Source organism: Nipponia nippon, unplaced genomic scaffold (assembly GCF_047370975.1).
Source record: "Nipponia nippon isolate SJK-2023a ecotype South Korea unplaced genomic scaffold, ASM4737097v1 scaffold_1, whole genome shotgun sequence".
Lineage (NCBI taxonomy): Eukaryota > Metazoa > Chordata > Aves > Pelecaniformes > Threskiornithidae > Nipponia > Nipponia nippon.
This window is the reverse complement of record NW_028262290.1, coordinates 856971-874979: the sequence shown is the minus strand read 5'-3', so window position 1 is coordinate 874979 and position 18009 is coordinate 856971. Positions and strand designations below refer to the sequence as shown.

At 74.9% G+C, this 18009-nt stretch overlaps 3 protein-coding genes across 4 annotated transcripts; 2 read left to right on the top strand and 1 right to left on the bottom strand.

Moving 5' to 3' along the window:
* Positions 1–228: 228 nt before the first annotated feature.
* LOC148057175 (cytochrome P450 11B, mitochondrial-like) lies at positions 229–7357 on the top strand. Of its 2 annotated transcripts, none has more exons than XM_087733072.1 (9): positions 229–427; positions 1495–1650; positions 2710–2909; positions 3432–3635; positions 4110–4264; positions 4791–4984; positions 5516–5594; positions 5709–5888; positions 7120–7357. In XM_087733072.1, the coding sequence occupies exons 1-9, from the start codon at positions 231–233 to the stop codon at positions 7231–7233; spliced, it is 1479 nt and encodes a 492-aa protein (XP_087589198.1). In that variant the 5' UTR covers positions 229–230; the 3' UTR covers positions 7234–7357. The 2 variants fall into 2 exon arrangements, with proteins under 2 accessions (XP_087589198.1, XP_087589126.1); XM_087733000.1 differs by having other exon boundaries at positions 5697–5888.
* Positions 7358–7475: 118 nt separating this feature from the next.
* Positions 7476–10474, bottom strand: LOC148057174 (TBC1 domain family member 20-like; the record flags this gene model as incomplete). Its single annotated transcript, XM_087733727.1, has 7 exons — positions 7476–7863; positions 7952–8124; positions 8205–8346; positions 8446–8547; positions 9242–9428; positions 10013–10093; positions 10216–10474. Coding segments are annotated over 7 exons (1188 nt in total), but the record flags the coding sequence as incomplete, so codon positions are not given.
* Positions 10475–12229: 1755 nt separating this feature from the next.
* On the top strand, positions 12230–17853 carry DGAT1 (diacylglycerol O-acyltransferase 1). Its single transcript, XM_087733185.1, has 17 exons — positions 12230–12390; positions 13381–13468; positions 13931–13971; positions 14611–14696; positions 14781–14833; positions 14929–15034; positions 15135–15272; positions 15354–15428; positions 15550–15653; positions 15910–15948; positions 16070–16111; positions 16335–16379; positions 16461–16573; positions 16691–16756; positions 16857–16944; positions 17024–17086; positions 17196–17853. The coding sequence occupies exons 1-17, from the start codon at positions 12251–12253 to the stop codon at positions 17340–17342; spliced, it is 1434 nt and encodes a 477-aa protein (XP_087589311.1). The 5' UTR covers positions 12230–12250; the 3' UTR covers positions 17343–17853.
* The last annotated feature ends 156 nt before the right edge of the window (positions 17854–18009 follow it).

The window sequence follows — 18009 nt, the reverse complement described above, 5'->3', positions numbered from 1 at the left end:
TGGGTGCCGTGGGGCTGGGTGCCGTGGGGCGCCGTGGGGCGCCGGCTCAGGGAGCGCGGGGCTGGGCGCACACGGGGGGCGCCGGGGGCGCCCCATGGCTCCGGGGGGTCCGCGGGCCCCACGCGTCCCCGGGGGCCGGCGTGGGGGTGGGGGCGGCCCCGCCTGGGCCGACCTTGGCCTTGGCGATATAAGGGGAGGCGGCGGCGGCGGCGGCGGCCGGACGCGGAGCCATGGGAGCCCGGAGCTGGCTGTGGGGGCGGCGGGCGCTGGGCTCGGGGGGCGCCGGGGGGGTGCAGCCCTACCAGGCCATCCCCCGCGACCGCCGCGACCGCTGGCTCAACCTCTACCGCATCTGGCGCAGCGACGGCTTCCAGGACTTCCACCACCACATGGAGGGCAGCTTCCAGCGCCTCGGGCCCATCTACAGGTGGGGGGGGGGTCCCAGCACCCCCATGGCCACAGGAGCCGTGGGTTGGGTGGTCCCCATTGACCCCACCCCATCCCAGCACCCCCATCAGCATGGGACCCCCATGGTTGGGTGCTCCCCATTGACCCCGCCCCATCCCAGTGCCCTGACGACCACAGGACCCCCATGGTTGGGTGCTCCCAGTTGACCCCACCCCATCCCAGCACCCCCAGTATGGCTGGACCCCCTTGGCTGGATGCTCCCAGTTGACCCCACCCCATCCCAGTGCCCCCACGGCCACAGTACCCCATGGCTGGGTGCTCCCAGTTGACCCCATCCCATCCTGGGGGGGGGTCCCAGCACTCCCATCATCATGGGACCCCCATGGTTGGGTGCTCCCAGTTGACCCCGCCCCATCCCAGTGCCCCGACGGCCACAGGACCCCCATGGTTGGGTGCTCCCAGTTGACCCCACCCCATCCCAGCACCCCCAGTATGGCTGGACCCCCTTGGCTGGATGCTCCCAGTTGACCCCGCCCCATCCCAGTGCCCCCACGGCCACAGTACCCCATGGCTGGGTGCTCCCAGTTGACCCCATCCCATCCTGGGGGGGGGTCCCAGCACTCCCATCATCATGGGACCCCCATGGCTGGATGCTCCCAGTTGACCCCGCCCCATCCCAGTGCCCCGACGGCCACAGGACCCCCATGGTTGGGTGCTCCCAGTTGACCCCACCCCATCCCAGCACCCCCAGTATGGCTGGACCCCCTTGGCTGGATGCTCCCAGTTGACCCCGCCCCATCCCAGTGCCCCCACGGCCACAGTACCCCATGGCTGGGTGCTCCCAGTTGACCCCATCCCATCCTGGGGGCGGGTCCCAGCACTCCCATCATCATGGGACCCCCATGGTTGGGTGCTCCCAGTTGACCCCGCCCCATCCCAGCACCCCCAGTATGGCTGGACCCCCATGGCTGGGTGCTCCCAGTTGACCCCGCCCCATCCCGACGCCCCCCCGGCCCCGGCCCCCCGGCGGGTGGGGGTCCCCGTCGGCCCCGCCCCGGGGCGCAGGGTGACGCGGGCGCCCCGCAGGGAGCGGGTGGGCGCCTACGACTGCGTCAACGTCCTGCTCCCGCGCGACGCGGCCCAGCTCTTCCGGGCCGAGGGCCCCTTCCCGCGGCGCATGGGCATCGCGGCCTGGAGCGCCCACCGCCGCCTGCGCAACCACAAGTGCGGCCTCTTCCTGCTGTAAGCGCCCGCGCCGGGCCCCGGGGGGCGGCCGTGGGGCGGGGCTGGGGGGCTCCGTGGGGCGGCCGTGGGGCAGGTTGGGTGCTCCGTGGGGCGGCCGTGGGGCGGGGCTGGGGGGCTCCGTGGGGCGGCCGTGGGTGCGCTGTGGGGCAGGTGTGGGGCAGGGCTGGGGCATGGGTCGCACCCTGGGGGAGAGCCGGGCACCCCGGGGTCGGCCAGGGCCTTGGGCAGCGCAGGCAGGGCAGGCAGGGCAGGCAGCATCAGCAGCACAGGCAGCGCAGGCAGGGCAGGCAGGGCAGGCAGCATCAGCAGCACAGGCAGCACAGGCAGCGCAGGCAGGGCAGGCAGGGCAGGCAGGGCAGGTAGTGAAGGCAGTGCAGGCAGCATGGGCAGTGCAGGCAAGGCAGGCGGTGCAGGCAGGCAACACAGGCAGTGCGGGCAGGGCAGGCAGCACGGGCCATGCAGGCAGGGCAGGCAGGATGGACAGGGCGGGCAGGGCAGGCAGCACGGGCCACATGGGCAGCACAGGCAGCGCGGGCAGGGCGGGCAGTGCGGTCAGGGCAGGCAGGGCAGGCAGCGCGTGCCACACAGGCCGCGCGGGCAGGGCGGGCAGCGTGGGCGGGGCAGGCAGCCCAGGTAGGGCAGGCAGCACGGGCCACGCGGTCAGCGTGGGCAGGGCAGGCAGCACAGGCAGCATGGGCAGCACGGGCAGGGCAGGCAGGGCAGGCAGCATGGGCCATGTGGGCAGGGCAGGCAGCGCAGGCAGCACAGGCAGTGTGGGCAGGGCAGGCAGCACGGGCCACATGGGCAGCGCAGGCACCGTGGGCAGGGCAGGCAGGGCAGGCAGCACAGGCAGGGCAGGCAGTGTGGGCAGGGCAGGCAGTGTGGGCAGGGCAGGCAGCGCAGGCAGCACAGGCAGTGTGGGCAGGGCAGGCAGCACGGGCCACATGGGCAGCGCAGGCACCGTGGGCAGGGCAGGCAGGGCAGGCAGCACAGGCAGGGCAGGCAGCACAGGCAGGGCGTGCCGCGCGGGCAGGCCGTGACGGCGGGCGCGGGCAGGAACGGGCAGGCCTGGCGCTCGGACCGGCTGGCGCTGAACCCCGCGGTGCTGAGCCCCGCCGGCGTCCGCAAGTTCCTGCCGCTCCTCGACGCCGTCGCCGGCGACTTCGCGGCCGCCATGCGGCGCCGCGTGCAGCAGAGCCCCGGCCGCGCCCTCACCCTCGACCCCCACCCCCTCCTCTTCCGCTTCACCCTGGAGGGTGCGTGGGGGGGGGGACGACCCCCAAAATCCCAGGGTGGGGGCACAGCGGGACCCTGGGACCCCCGGGGATGGGGGCGGGGGGCAGCGGGACCCCCAGGGACGCGGGGGGCGGCAGTGGGATCCCCGGGACCCTGGGGGGGGGGGCAGTGGGACCCCCAGGGACGGGGGGGGGCACAGTGGGACCCCTGGGACTCGGAGGGGGGGGCAGTGGGACCCTCAGGACCCCCGAGACGGGGGGGGCAGTGGGACCCCCGGGGATGGGGGGGGGCAGTGGGACCCGGAGGGGGGGCAGTGGGACCCCCGGGACCCCCAGGGATGGGGGGGGGCAGTGGGACCCCCGGGACCCCCGGGGATGGGGGGGGGAGGGGGCAGTGGGACCCCCGGGGATGGGGGGGGAGGGGGCAGTGGGACCCCCGGGACCCCCGGGGATGGGGGGGAGGGGGCAGCGGGACCCTGGGGGGGGGGGGGGGGGCCCCCCCGGGCGGCCCCCGTGACGCGCCCCGCCCCCCCCCCCCCGCAGCCAGCACGCACGCGCTGTACGGGGAGCGGCTGGGGCTGGCGGGGGGCGCGGGGCGCGGGGGCGCGCGGCGCTTCCTGGGCGCGGTGCAGGCGATGCTGCGCACGACGCTGCCGCTGCTCTTCCTGCCCGCGCCGCTGCTGCCCCGCCTGCGCGCGCCGCTCTGGCGCGAGCACCTGCGCGCCTGGGACGCCATCTTCCAGCACGGTGCGCGCGACGCGAGACACCCCCACCCCCCCCCCCCCCCCGAGGGAAACCCTTAGGGTGGGGGTCTGGGTGCCTCCCCCTCCCCACCGGTACCCCCCCCCCCCGATGACGCCCCCCGTGACCCCCCCGGTGCCCCCCCCCGGGTGCTTCCCCCCCGGTGCACTCCCCCCCGTGACCCCCCCGGTGCCCCCCCCCGTGTTCCCCCCCCGTGTTCCCCCCCCCGTGTTCCCCCCCCCCGGGTGCCCCCCCCCTCTGGGTGCCCCCCCCGGGTGCCCCCCCCCCGGGTGCCCCCCCTCTCTGGGTGCCCCCCCCTCTCTGGGTGCCCCCGGTGCCCCCCGTGACCCCCGGTGCCCCCCCCCCGGGTGCCCCCCCCGGTGCCCCCGTGACCCCCGGTGCCCACCCCCGGTGCCCCCCGGTGCCCCCCCCCCGGTGCCCCCCCCCGGTGCCCCCCCGTGACCCCCGGTGCCCCCCCAGCCGACGGCAGCATCCAGCGGCTGTGCGCGGCGGTGGGGCGGGGGGGCGCGGGGGGGCGCGGGGGGATCATGGCCGAGCTGCTGCTGCGCGGGCGCCTCCCCCTCGACTCCGTCAAGGCCAACGTCACCGAGTTCACCGCCGGCGGCGTCGACACCGTGCGTCACGGGGGGGGGGGGTCCCGGGGGGGGGGGGGGGGTGTCAGGGTGGGGGTCCCGGGCGGGGGGGTCAAGGTGGGGGTCGGGGGAGGGGGTCGGAGGGGGGGGGGGGTCCCGGGGAGGGGGCCGGGGTCCCGGGCGGGGGGGGCTCAGGGGGGTCTCGGGCAGGGGTCCCAGGGAGGGGCGGGGTGGGGGTCTCGGGGGGGGGGGAATCGGGGGGGCGGGGGGAGGGGGTCCCGCGGGGGGCAGGGTGGGGGTGGGGGGGCGGGGGGGGGGGGTTCCGGAGGGGTCGGGGGGCTCAAGGTGGGGGTGTCGGGGGGGCGTCGGGGGGGGGGTCCGGAGGGGTCGGGGGGGCAGGGTGGGGGGGTGTCGGGGGGGGGCAGGGTGGGGGTGTCAGAGCGGGGGTCTCGGGGGGGGGCAGGGGGGTCGCCGTGGGGGTGGGGTCGGGGCGGGGGGGGGTCAGGGGGGCTCGGGGGGGGGTCCCGGGATGGGGGGGGCTCGGGGGGTGCTGAGGGTGCCCCCCCAGACGGCCATGCCGCTGCTGTTCACGCTCTTCGAGCTGGGGCGCAACCCGGGGGTGCAGCGGGCGCTGCGGGAGGAGCTGCGGGCGGCGGGGGCGGGGGCACCCCCGGCCCAGCCCCCCGCCCCCCCGGGCCCCCCCCTGCCCGACGTCCTGGGCGCGCTGCCGCTGCTGCGCGCCGCCATCAAGGAGACCCTGCGGTGGGTGGGGGGCTGGGGGGGCGGGGGGGACCGGGGGGCACTGGGGGGTCTGGGGGCATTGGGGGATCGGGGACTGGGAGGCACTGGGAGGCTGTGGGCATTGGGGGATTGGGGACTGGGGGGGCACTGGGGGGCTGGGGGCACTGGGAGGGGCTGGGGGCACTGCGGGTTGGAGACTGGGGGGACTGGGGGGTCTGGGGGCATTGGGGGATCGGGGACTGGGAGGCACTGGGGGGCTGTGGGCATTGGGGGATTGGGGACTGGGGGGCACTGGGGGGCTGGGGGCACTGGGGCACTGGGGGGATTGGGGGCACTGGGAGGCACTGGGGGCTGGGGGAGTGAGGGGACTGGGGAGCTGTGGTGGGCTGGGGGCACTGGGAGGCACTGGGGGACTGGGGGGCACTGGGGAGGAATGGGGGGACTGGGGGGACTGGGGAGCTGGGGTGGGCTGGGGGCACTGGGCGATTGGGCACTGGGGGGCACTGGGAGGCACTGGGGATCCCTTGGGGACCCCCTAACGCCCCCCCCCAGGCTGTACCCGGTGGGGATCACGGTGCAGCGCTACCCCGCCACCGACGTGGTGCTCCACAACTACCACGTGCCGGCGGGGGTGAGCGCGGGGCGCGGGGGTTGCAGGGCGCGGGGGCGGGCGGGGCCGGGGCGCGGTGGGGCGGGGGGCGGGGTGCGGGGCGCGGCGCTGAGCCCCCCGCAGACGCTGTGCCAGGTGGCGCTGTACGCCATGGGCCGCAGCCCCGAGGTCTTCCCCAATCCCGAGCGCTACGACCCCTCCCGCTGGCTCGGCAAGGAGGACACCAGCTTCAAGGCTTTGGCCTTCGGCTTCGGCGCCCGCCAGTGCATCGGCCGCCGCCTCGCCGAGGCCGAGATGATGCTCTTCCTCGCGCACGTGAGTGGGGACCCCCGCCCCCGTGTGCCCCCCACCCCCCCCCGCCAGCGGCCGGGGGCCTGGGACCCCCGAAACCGGGTTGGTGCGACCCAGCGTCTTGGCGGGACCCAACGCCTTGGCGTGACCCAATGATGTCTTGGCGTGACCCAATGTCTTGGCGTGACCCAATGACGTCGTGGCGTGACCCAACGCCTTGGTGTGACCCAATGACGTCTTGGCGTGACCCAACGCCTTGGCGTGACCCAGTGTCTTGGCTTGATCCAACCATGTCTTGGCACGGCCCAACAGTTTGCCTTAACCCCACGTCTTGGCTTCACCCAATGTTTTGACCCCACCCAATGTCTTGGCGTGAGCCAATGACGTCTTGGTGTGACCCAACATCTTGGCTTCACCCAAGGCCTTGGCTTGACCCAATGACACCTTGGCGTGACCCAATGATGTCTTGGCTTGACCCAAGGCCTTGGCATGACCCAATGACGTCTTGGTGTGACCCAACATTTTGGCTTCACCCAGTGTCTTGGCTTGACCCAAGGTCTTGGTGTGACCCAATGACGCCTTGGTGTGACCCAATGACGCCTTGGCGTGACCCAACGATGTCTTGATGTGACCCAACATCTTGGCTTCACCCAACGCCTTGCCTTGACCCAACATATTGGCTTGATCCAATGACACCTTGGTGTGACCCAACGACGTCTTGGTGTGACCCAACGACGTCTTGGTGTGACCTAACGTACTGATTTCAGCCAATGTCTTGGCTTGATCCAACCACGTCTTGGCACGGCCCAACAGTTTGCCTTGACCCCACGTCTTGGCTTCACCCAATGTTTTGGCTTGACCCAATGTCTTGGCGTGAGCCAACGTCTTCAGCCAATGTCTTGGCACGACCCAATGACGTCTTGGTGTGACCCAACGCCTTGGCGTGACCCAATGACGTCGTGGCGTGACCCAATGTCTTGGCTTGATCCAACCATGTCTTGGCACGGCCCAACAGTTTGCCTTGACCCCACGTCTTGGCTTCACCCAATGTTTTGGCCTCACCCAACGCCTTGGCGTGAGCCAATGACGTCTTGGCTTGATCCAACGGTGTTTTGGCGTGACCCAATGACGCCGTGGCATAACCCAGCGTCTTCGCTTCACCCAACGTCCGGCCTCGACCCCCCATTTTGCTTTGACCCAAGGCCTTGGCTTCACCGGATGCTTTGGCTTGACCCGATGCCTCGGCTCCCTCCAGGTCTTGCGCAACTTCACCATCGAGGCGGTGTCCACCGAGGACATCCGCACCGTCTTCCGCTTCATCCTGATGCCCGAGAAGTCGCCCCTGCTCACCTTCCGGCCCCTCGACTGAGGCGGGGCGGCGCCGGGGGGGCCGCAGCCCCGCTCCCCCCCCCCCCCCCCCAACCGCGGGGTGCCCCCGTGCCGGGGCCGCGCTGGGAAGAGCTGCGGGGACGGGGCGGTGGGGCAGGACCCCACGGTCCCCCGCGCGCGGCGGGGGGCGGCCTGCCGATCGCGGGCAAGTGAGCTGCCCCAGGGGCTGATGGGAGCCGAGCAGGCAGGGGACCCCAGACCCCCAATAAAGTCGTCTTGCAGGCAGGGCGCTGGCCTCGTCCGGGGGCGCCGAACGGCGGGGGCACCCCCGAAACCGGGGGGAGCAGCGCAGAGGCGCCTCCGAACGAGCCTTTATTGAAAGCCGCCCCCGGGCCGGGCAGCCCGGCGCCGGTGCCGCCGGCGTCGCTAGAAGAGCCGGAGCAGGAACTCGGGCCCCCAGTCGAGCGCGGTGTGGGTGACGGCCAAGGCCACGGCCCCCAGCGTGGCCGACAGCCCCCAGACGGCCGCCTTCACCAGCGGGTTGCGACCGGCGACGGGCAGGGGGACGGCGGCATCGCCCCCCGCCCCGGCCGGCTCCCGGCGCAGGACGGCGGCGGGCCGTTGGCGGGCCGCGGCGCGTTGGAAGGCGCCGAAGGACTGGATGGCGACGCTGCGGCGGGGAGAAGGGGGAAGGCGCCGGCTCAACGCCGGGGTTTGGCAGAGGGGGGTCGCGGCGGAGCCCCCCCCCGGCCCCTCACCTCTCGCGGTGCTGCCGGGCCAGGCGGGCGTGCGGGTGGCGCTGGAAAAGCTCCCGCGCCCGCAGCACCAGGCGCTCGTAGGGCAAATCCCGCGGGATGCGGGAGAGGAGCTGGTGGAGGCTGGGCATGTCGCAGGGGGCGGCCAGCACCTCCGCCTCGCGGTGCAGGACCACCTGCGGACGGCACCCGCCGCCTTAGGGACCCCCCGCCGCGGGTGGGCGGCTGGGTGGGTGGGTGGGGGTCCGCGCCCTACCGCGGCGGCGAAGTAGACGGGCATCAGCGGGTGGGAGGCGAGGAAGAAGTCGTAGAGGCGCAGGGTGCGATGGAGGTCGGCGAGGACGTGGCCGTACCAGGTGAGGAGCCAGCTCAGGGCGAAGAGGGTGCCCACCTCCGCCCTGCCGGGGGGGTGAGGGGCTGCGGGGGGGCGGGGGGGGGGCACCCCACGGCCTGGGGGGGTCCCCGTGTCCCGTCCCCCCCCCCCCAGGATCCCCTACCTCTGCATGAAGTCGTGGAGGCGGGGGCTCTCGCGCTGCAGCAGCGGGGGGAGGTAGTGGAGGATGCGGGTGGTGGGGCCCAGCGTGGGGTCCATGAAGTCCCTGGGGGGGGGGGGGGGGGGGGAGGTGGCACCCCTCCCCCCCCCGGCACCCCGGGAAAGGGGGGCACCCCCCACCCCGGCAGCTCAGGTGGGGGGGGGCGCGTCGTCCTGGGGTGCCAAGGTGGGGTTGGGGGGTCCTGGGGGGGGTCAGGGTGGGGGGGGTCCCAGGGAGACACTGGGGTGGGGTTGGGGAGGTCCCGGGGGGTAGGGGGGTGGGGGGGTCCTGGGGGGTCCCGGGGGGGTGGGGGGGGGGATCCTAGGGGGGGTCGGGGGGGGTGGGGGTGTCGGGGGGTGGTGTCCCAGGGAGACACTGGGGTGGGGTTGGGGGGTCCTGGGGGGGGGTCCGGGGGAGGGGGTCCTGGGGGACTCCTGGGGGGTCAGGGTGGGGGGGGTGTCCCAGGGAGACACTGGGGTGGGGCTGGGGGGTCCCGGGGGGTATTGGGGGGTGGGGGGTCCTGGGGGGTCCCGGGGGGTCCCGGGGGGCGCCAAGGTGGGGTTGGGGGGTCCTGGGGGGTCCCGGGGGTGGGTGGGGGGCCCAGGGAGACACTGGGGCGGGGTTGGGGGGTCCCGGGGGGGTGGGGGGTCCTGGGGGGATGCTGGGGGGTCCCGGGGGTGGGTGGGGGTCCCAGTGGGGGGTATCAGAGGTGGGGGGGGTCCCGGGGGGGTCCCGGGGGGGTCCCGGGGTGCCGGGGTACCGGAGGTGGTGGGTGGAGAGCTGCTCCAGCAGCGGGGCGGCGCGGCGCTGGCCCAGCACCAGCAGCAGGGTGAGGGCCACGTCGTGGTAGCCCTGGTAGTAGTGGAGCTGGGGGTGGGCGCGCAGGACGTGCAGGATGAGGCCCGCCAGCTGCCCCTGCAGCACCCGCCGCTGCTGCGCCGGCATCCCTGGGGGCAGCGCCCGCTGCCTACGGGGGCCCGGCACCCCCAGCCCCCGCACCCCCAGCCCCAGCCCCCCGGGACCCCCCAGCACCCCGGGACCCCCCAGTCCCAGCACCCTGGGACCCCCAGCCCTCTCTGCCCCCCCCAATCCACCCTGCTCCCCCCAGCACCCCCACTCCCAGCCCCCTGGGACCCCCCAGCCCTTAGGACCCCCCGGAACCCCAGCACCCTGGGACCCCCAGGCCCCTCCAGCCCCCTGAGACCCCCCAGCACCCCGAGACCCCCCAGTCCCAGCCCCCTGGGACCCCCCAGCCCCCTGTGCCCCCCAGCCCTTAGGACCCCGCCCAGAACCCCAGCCCCCTGGGACCCCCCAGTCCCCTCCAGCACCCTGGGACCCCCCTGTCCCAGCCCCCTTGGACCCCCACCAGTCCCCCCAGCCCCCTGGGACCCCCCAGCACCCTGAGACCCCCCAGTCCCAGCCCCCTGGGACCCCCCCAGCCCCCTCTGCCCCCCCAGTCCACCCTGCTCCCCCCCCAGCACCCCCAGCCCCCGCTCCCTGGGAGCCGGGGGGGGCCCGATCCCGGCCTCACCGGGGGGGAAGCGGGGGGCGCAGCGAGCCACGTCCAGCAGCACCTGGCCCCGGTCCCGGTGCTCCTGCAGGGCGGGGGGGGCTGCGGGGGGGGGGGGGGTGGGGGTGGGTGGGGGCACCCACCCCCCGGGGGCTGGGGGGAAGGGGGGGAATGGGGGGGATGGGGTCCGGGGTCCCTGCCCCCCCGCCCCCCGCAGCCCGTACCTGGCCGGGGCGGCCGGTGGCCGGGGTCGATGCCGAGCAGCCGGGGCCAGACCTGGGGGCGCAGCTCGGGGCAGAGCCCCCCCTCGCCGCAGGCGGCCGCCCGCAGCCCCTCCAGCCCCACCGGGTCGCTGCGCAGCGCCCGCAGCACCTGCACCCGCTGCTGCGCCCGCCGCCCGCACCGGCCCCCTGCTCCCGCTGCGCCGCGGCGGCGGCGGGGTTGGCGTGGCACGGTTGGCACGGCACGGCACGGCAGAGCACGGCATGGTCAGCGTGGCACGGCACGGTTGGTGTGGCACAGCACGGCAGGGCACGGCACGGTTGATGCGATGCAGCACGGCAGAGCACGGCATGGTTGGCATGGCACAGCACGGCACGGCACAGCACGGCACGGCACAGCACAGCACGGCAGAGCAGAGCACGGTTGGCGTGGCACAGCGTGGCACAGCAGAGCGCGGCACGGTTGGTGTGGCACGGCACGGCACAGCACGGCGCGGCAGAGCAGAGCATGGTTGGCGTGGCACGGCACGGCACGGCACGGTTGGCGTGCCCACGCAACACGGCACGGCATGGCCCACATCGCACAGGATGGCAGAGCACGGCATGGTTGGCGTGGCACGGCGTGGCCCATGTGGCACAGCCAGCGTGGCACGGCACGGCGTGGCCGGCACGGCATGGCTAGGATGGCACAGCGTGGCTGCCAGAGCACTGCAATGGCCCAGGTGGCACGGCGCGGCGGAGCACAGCACGGTTGGCGTGGCGCGGCGCGGCGTGGCCCACGTGGCACAGCCAGCGTGGCACGGCATGGCGTGGCAAGTCTAGGATGGCACGGCATGGCACGGTATGGCACCGCAATGACCCACGTGGCACAGCCAGCGTGGCACGGCACGGCACGGCACGGCACGGCACGGCTGGCCTGGCGTAGCATGGCTAGGATGGCACGGCACGGCACGGCACCGCAATGGCCGACACGGCACGGCATAGCACAGCATGGCTGGCGCGGCACAGCCCACGTGGCACAGCACGGCACGGCACGGCACGGCACAGCACAGCACGGCACAGCACAGCACGGCACGGCACGGCATGGCACAGCACAGCGTGGCACGGCACGGCACAGCACGGCACGGCACGGCATGGCACAGCACAGCGTGGCACGGTACGGCACGGCACGGCGTGGCAGGAGCTTTGCCAGGGCCACGCCCCCCCCCCGCCTTGGGCACCCCCACCCCCACCCTGGCCCCCCCCCCATCTCCCCCTTTCACCCCCCCATCGCCCCCCGCGCCCCCCCACCCCCTGCTGCACCCCCATGGCCCCCCCATATCCCCCTCCCACCCATGAGACCCCCACCCCCCACCACGCCCCCCTAGACCCCCCCCACCCCTCCATGCACCCCCCATTGCACCCCCCAGCCCCCCACCCCCATGGCCCCCCATTCCCCCCCATTGCACCCCCCCATGGCCCCCCCAGCCCCCAGTGACCCCCCCTCCCCCCATAGCCCCCCCCGCCCCCCCTGCCCCCCATTCCCCCCACCCCCCATAGCCCCCATTAGCCCCCCATCACCCCCCTATTACCCCCCCATAGCCCCCCCCACCCCCCATAGCCCCCATCACCCCCCCATCGCCCCCCCATCGCCCCCCCCCCCCCCCCCCGCCCCTCACCTGCGCTCCCCCCCCGCCGCCCCCCGCTCGCCCGCCGGCCGCCGCTCATCGCCGCGCTGCCCCGCCCCCCGCCGCTCCGCCTTCCCATTGGCCGGCGCGGCCCCGCCCCGCCTCCCCATTGGCTCACCCCCCCTTCCGCATCGCGCCTCGCCATTGGTCCTCTCCGCCGCCCGTCACGACGCCGGCAGAGGCGGGCGCGGGGAGGCCCGCGGGGGACGCTGGGAGTTGTAGTCCCGCGGCCTCTCGCCCCTCCCATTGGCCGGGGCGGGGCGGGTGGGCGGGGCGGTTGCCAAGGTTACAAAGGCCGTGGCGGGCGGGGGGCGCCCTACGGTGGCCGGGAGGCGGCGGGGGCCGGCGGCGCGGACGGGGCCGGGCCCAGCATGGGCGACCGCGGCGCGGCCACGGCAACCGGCGGGGGGGCGGCGGCGGCCCGGCGGCGGCGGGGGGGCGCAGCGGGGCGGCAGCAGGGCCCCGGCCCCGGGCAGGGCGACGGCGGCGATGACCCCGACGGGGATTTCAGGTAACGGCCCCGGTGCCCCCCCCCCGTCCCCGTCCCTTCCCGGTTCCTCTGGCGGCACCGCGGGGCCCTCCCCGGCCGGGCGCCGCTTCCCCGGGCGGCGGGGGGGGGGGTCCCAGCGCCCCCCTCCGTGTCCCTGCCCCCCCCCCCCGCCCCCCCCGGGGACCGGGGCCCCCCCTTGTCCCCTGGGGGGGGTTGCTGTCCCTGGGGGGGGGGTCCCCACGTCCCCTGGGGGCCAGGACCCCCCTTGTCCCCTGCTTGGGGTCCCCTGCCCTTGGGGGGGTCCCCATGTCCCCTGTTTTGGGCTCCCCGGGTCCCCCAGTCCCCTGCCCCCGGTTGGGGACCCATCCCCGGCCCCTGGGGGGGTCGCATCCCCTGGGGACCCCAATCCAGGTGACCTAAACCCCCCCAGGAGCCCCCCCCCCGCCATGGCTGGGCAGGGGGGGTCCAGCTCCCCCGAGGGGGGAGCGAGGGGCTGTGGGGGTCGTGGGTGAGCTGCCTGCCCGCTGCCTGCTGCTGCCTGCTGCTGCCCGCCCGCCGCCGCGTCCCGAAACAGAGTTGCAGCCCCCCAGCCCCGTACCCCCCTCTCCTGGGGCGCGGCGGGGGCAGGATCGGTCCCTGACCCCCCCGTATCTTATCCGGGGCGAGGGCCGCGGCACCCGGGGACTCTGGACCCGGCCCTGCCTGCCCTGCCTGCCCTGCCTGCAGCTCTGGGCTCTGCCCAACCCCGGAACCGCTTGAACGCGCTGGGACGCCCCTGTCCCCTCCTGGGGGGCGGCAGTCGTGTCCCCAAGGACTGGGGGGGCTCCTGGCTGCCTGCCCCTGCCCGTCCCGGGGCTGCCCGCTGCCTGCCTGCGCCCCGAATCCACGCCTCCCCCGGGCTTTCCCACCCGCGTCCCCGCTGTCCCCAAACGCCGCCGGGGTCCCCGGGGCGGCCCTGGCTGCCCGCGTCCCCCCCAAACGCCGCCCGCGTCCCCCCCGTCTCGTCCCCAGGTGTCACAAGGTGCAGGATTCTCTGCTCAGCTCGGCCAGCGGCTACAGCAACTACCGGGGCATCCTCAACTGGTGTGTGGTCATGCTGGTGAGTCGGGGCCCTGCGCCGCGACGGCCGCCCCGGCAGCGCGGCTGCGGCGGTGGCTTTGCCGCCAGAACCGGCGCGGCGACGGCCGACCCTCGGTGTGGCTTTAACTCAGTTAGCGGGGTGAAAGCGAGCAGAAGGGACTCGGCCACGGCGCCGATTAACTCGTGCCGACGGTGCCCGCTCGCCGACGCGGCACCCGGTGCCGCCGTGGCCATCGCCGGCCTCTGGGCTTCCCAGGGGAGGAGGCGCGAAGCCCCCCCCCGGGGGCAGCCGCGGTTTCGTGGCCGGTGGCAACCGTCCGTGGGCCGGCGCGTGACTCACCGCGCCGCGTGCCGCAACCCTTGCACAGCCTTGTGGCACCGGTGACGCAAGAGTGTCCCTGAGCCCTGCCCGAGCTCGGGGACACGGGGACCGGCCCCCCCTCCCCCCCCCGCCTCACCCATCTCCTCCTTCCTCCGCCAGATCCTGAGCAACGCTCGGCTCTTCCTGGAGAACCTCATCAAGTGAGCGGGTCCCCACGGGGGGGACACACGGACCAGGGGGTCCCCACGGCGGGGGGACACACGGACCAGGGGGTCCCCACGGCGGGGGGACACACGGACCTGGGGGTCCCCACGGCGGGGGGACACACGGACCTGGGGGTCCCCACGGGGGGGACACACGGACCAGGGGGTCCCCACGGCGGGGGGACACACGGACCAGGGGGTCCCCACGGGGGGGACACACGGACCTGGGGGTCCCCACGGCGGGGACACGGACCCTGTCGTCCCCCCCCCCGTCCGTCCCCACGCCGCCTGGGGCGGCTCTGCCACCCCAGCGTGGGGCTGGGGGCCTGTAATTGTCCCCAGTATGGGGCTGGGGGTGGGTGTCATGGTTCCCAGTATGGGGCTGGGGTGCCATCCTTGTCCCCAGTATGGGGTTGGGGGGTGTCATCGTCCCTGGCACGGGGCTGGGGGTGCCATCGATCCCTGGGATCCCACTGGAGGGGTCCCTGGGGCCTCTGGGGATTTGGGGTGGGAGCAGGGACCCCCGTGGGGTGGCTCCGGTGGCTACGGGAGCCCCCAGCCCGCGGTGGGGACCCGGAGGCTGTGGGCGTCCGGAGGGGCCCCCCCCGGCCGCTGAGGACCCCCCGCCCCGCGCAGGTACGGCATCCTGGTGGACCCCATCCAGGTGGTCTCCCTCTTCCTCAAGGACCCCTACAGCTGGCCCTCCCTCTGCCTGCTCATCGGTGAGTGCCCCCCGCCGCCGCAGCCCCTCGCCCCGCCGCGGGCCCCGTCCCGGCAGCCCTGACCCCCGCCTCCTCTCCCCGCAGCAGCCAACGTCTTCATCGTGGTGGCCCTGGCCCTGGAGCGGTGGCTGGCAGCGGTGAGCGCCGGGGGACCCCTGCCCGGGCTTGGGGTGTCCCCCCCCGCCCCAATCTCACGCCCCCCCGCCCCAATCTCACGCCCCCCGCCCCACAGGGCTCCCTCTCGGAGGCGGCGGGGGCCGCCCTGCACAACCTCAACCTCTTGGCCGTCCTCTGCTTCCCCGCCGGCGTCGTCCTCGCCATCACCTCCATCACCCCAGGTGGGCAAACGGGGGCCAGGCTGGGCCCGGGGGGGGGGGGGGGGGGTCCAGGATCGGGCCCTGCTCCCTCCCCACCTCACCGCCCCCCCTCTCTCCGCAGTGGGGGCCGCCTTCACCCTGGCTGTCTACACCGTCCTCTTCCTCAAGCTCTTCTCCTTCAAGGACGTCAATAAGTGGTGCCGGAAGAGGAGGGAAGCCAAAAAAGCCCCCCTGGCCGCCGGGGACGGCTCGGCCGCAGGTACGGCACCGGGGCGGCGGTGGGGGGGACGCGGGGCTCCCCCCGCCCCGGGGGGCTCACGGCTCCGCTCCCCTCTCCCAGCTGCCGAGGCCAAGGACGCCAACGGGGACGTGGGGAAGAACGGCGTCGCCTACCCGGACAACCTCACCTACGGCGGTAAGCGCGGACCCTGGGGGGGTCCCGGACCCGGACCCTGGGGGGTCCCCGGAGCCGCTGGGGGTCCCCGGAGCGGCTGGGGGGGTCCCCGGCCCTGCAGCCACGCGCCCCCTCCCCGCAGATCTCTACTACTTTGTCTTCGCGCCCACCCTCTGCTACGAGCTGAACTTTCCCCGCTCCCCCCGCGTCCGCAAGCGCTTCCTCCTCCGGCGCCTCTTCGAGATGGTGAGGGCTGGGGGGGTCCGGGGGGTCCGGGGGGGCTGGGGTCCTGCGGGGGGGATCTGGGGGTCCTTCAGGGGCTGGGGTCTGCAGGGGGGTTTGGGCTCGGGGCCGGTGGGAGCCTCGTGGCCGGAGCCCTGGCCTCTGCCTTCACAGCGTGGGGTGATGGGGGGTCCCGGAGGCGGGGGGGAATGGGGGGGGATGGGGGTCCCCGGGGTGGGGGGGCCGGGGGCCCCCGCTGATGGCTGCCTCTCTCTTCCAGCTGTTCTTCATCCAGCTGCTGGTGGGGCTGATCCAGCAGGTACGGGGGCGCGGGGGCCGCGCTCTGCCGGCACGGGGGGGATGGGGGGACCCCCTCCCCGGCAGGGCCCCCCCTCCCCGGCAGGGCCCCGCACCCGCTCCAGCCGCCTCCTCTCTTCCAGTGGATGGTGCCCACGATCCAGAACTCCATGAAGCCGTTTCGGGTGAGTGAGGGGGGGCCCCCCCGGCGCTTGGGGGTCCCCCAGGGACCGGTGATTTGGGGGGGGGGGGGGGCAGAGGCCACCCCGCAGCCTGCCCTCAGTGGGGCAGAGGGTGCTCGGTGCTGGGATCCGGCCAAGCCGCCGCCGTGCCGCAGCCGCCCCTGCCCTCTTCCCGGGCTGGCACGGGCGCCGCGGGCCAGGGCTGACGGCGGCCGCTGCCTTGCAGGACATGGATTATTCCCGGATCATGGAGCGGCTCCTGAAGCTGGCCGTGAGTACCCCCGCCATCCCCGCTGCCCGCGGGTGGGGGGCGGCCAGGACCCCCCCGACGGCCTCCCCCTCCCCCCCGCAGGTCCCCAACCACCTCATCTGGCTCATCTTCTTCTACTGGTTCTTCCACTCCTGCCTGAACGTGATGGCCGAAGTGACGCGCTTCGGCGACCGGGAGTTTTACAGGGACTGGTGGTGAGCGGCGGCGGCGGGGGGACGGCGCTGTCCCCTGCGCCCCTCCTGCCCCCGGGCCGGGGGTCCCTGCGCCGTGGGGGGGAGCGGGGACGCGGCTGACGGCCCCGCTCTCCGCAGGAACTCCGAGTCGGTGACCTATTTCTGGCAGAACTGGAACATCCCCGTGCACAAGTGGTGTCTCAGGTACGCGGGGGTCGCGGGGGGGGGACCCGTCCCCGGCTCCTCGCCCCCCGGCTCCGCGGGGGCTGCTGCCGCTCTGCGCCAACGCGCCGCTGCTTCTCAGGCACTTCTACAAGCCCATGCTGAAGCGGGGGCTCAGCAAGTGGACGGCCCAGACCGCCGTTTTCCTGGGCTCTGCCTTCTTCCATGAGGTGAGCGCTGCCCCCGGCTCCCCCCGGCCCCCGCCTGGCGCTGCCGGCCGGGGCTGGCGCTGAGGCCGTCTCCCCGCAGTACCTGGTGAGCGTCCCCCTGAAGATGTTCCGGCTCTGGGCCTTCATGGGGATGGCGATGCAGGTAAGCGGAGCCCTGACCGACCCCGGCGGGGCCCTGCGGCCCCCGGGGCTCGGGGCACGGCCCCGGCGTTTGCCGGCGGCGGGGCTGACGCTGCCGCCATCCCCTCCAGATCCCGCTGGCCTGGTTCATCTCCAAGTTCCTCAGGGGCAACTACGGGAACGCGGCCGTCTGGATCTGCCTGATCATCGGCCAGCCCATCGTCGTCCTGATGTACGTGCACGACTACTACGTGCTCAACTATGAAGGCAACCAGTGAGGCGGAGGGGCCGCCCTCCCTCCCCGGTGACCCACGGGCCCCAGGCCTGCGGCGGTGCCGCCGCCGTCGCCTCTGCGGGGGGAACGGCCGGCCGGCGCCACGTCCTCGCGAACTCGCCGTCGGATCAATGCAATAGCCGCCGGGGCGGGAGGGTGCCCGCGCTGCCCTGGGGGCTGCGGGGCTGGGGCTGAGCCTGCCCGGCCTCCGGCAACCGGCCTCCGGCCCCGCCGCCCCCAGCTCGCAGCGGAGCCTCCTCTCCCTTACGGCACTTTAAAGGACGGGGACCGTCCCCGGCGAGGTCTCGCCCCGGCACAATCCCTGCCTGCAGCTCCGGGCCCTGCCTGCTCCGTCCCTGGGCAGCTGCCCGCGGCAGCCCTGCCCTCTCCTCGGCGTGGGGCTGCCGGCCCTGCCGCTGCCTCCTGGCCTTGCTCTGGTCCCACTCAGCCACTTTTTAACCCTTCCGGATCGTATCTGTCAAAAACGCCAGTGATTAAAGTGTCTTTTTTTTCCACGCCGGGCCTCAGCGCTGTCCCTGCCTCCCCGCCCCCGCCTTTGCTCCCAGTTTGGGGTGGGGAAAGCAGCTGGGACAGACTGGGAAAACTGGAGGGAGCGATGGAGCTCCCACCCCACCGGGAGCGGGTCAGGGAGCTCTGCGCAACCCGCCCCC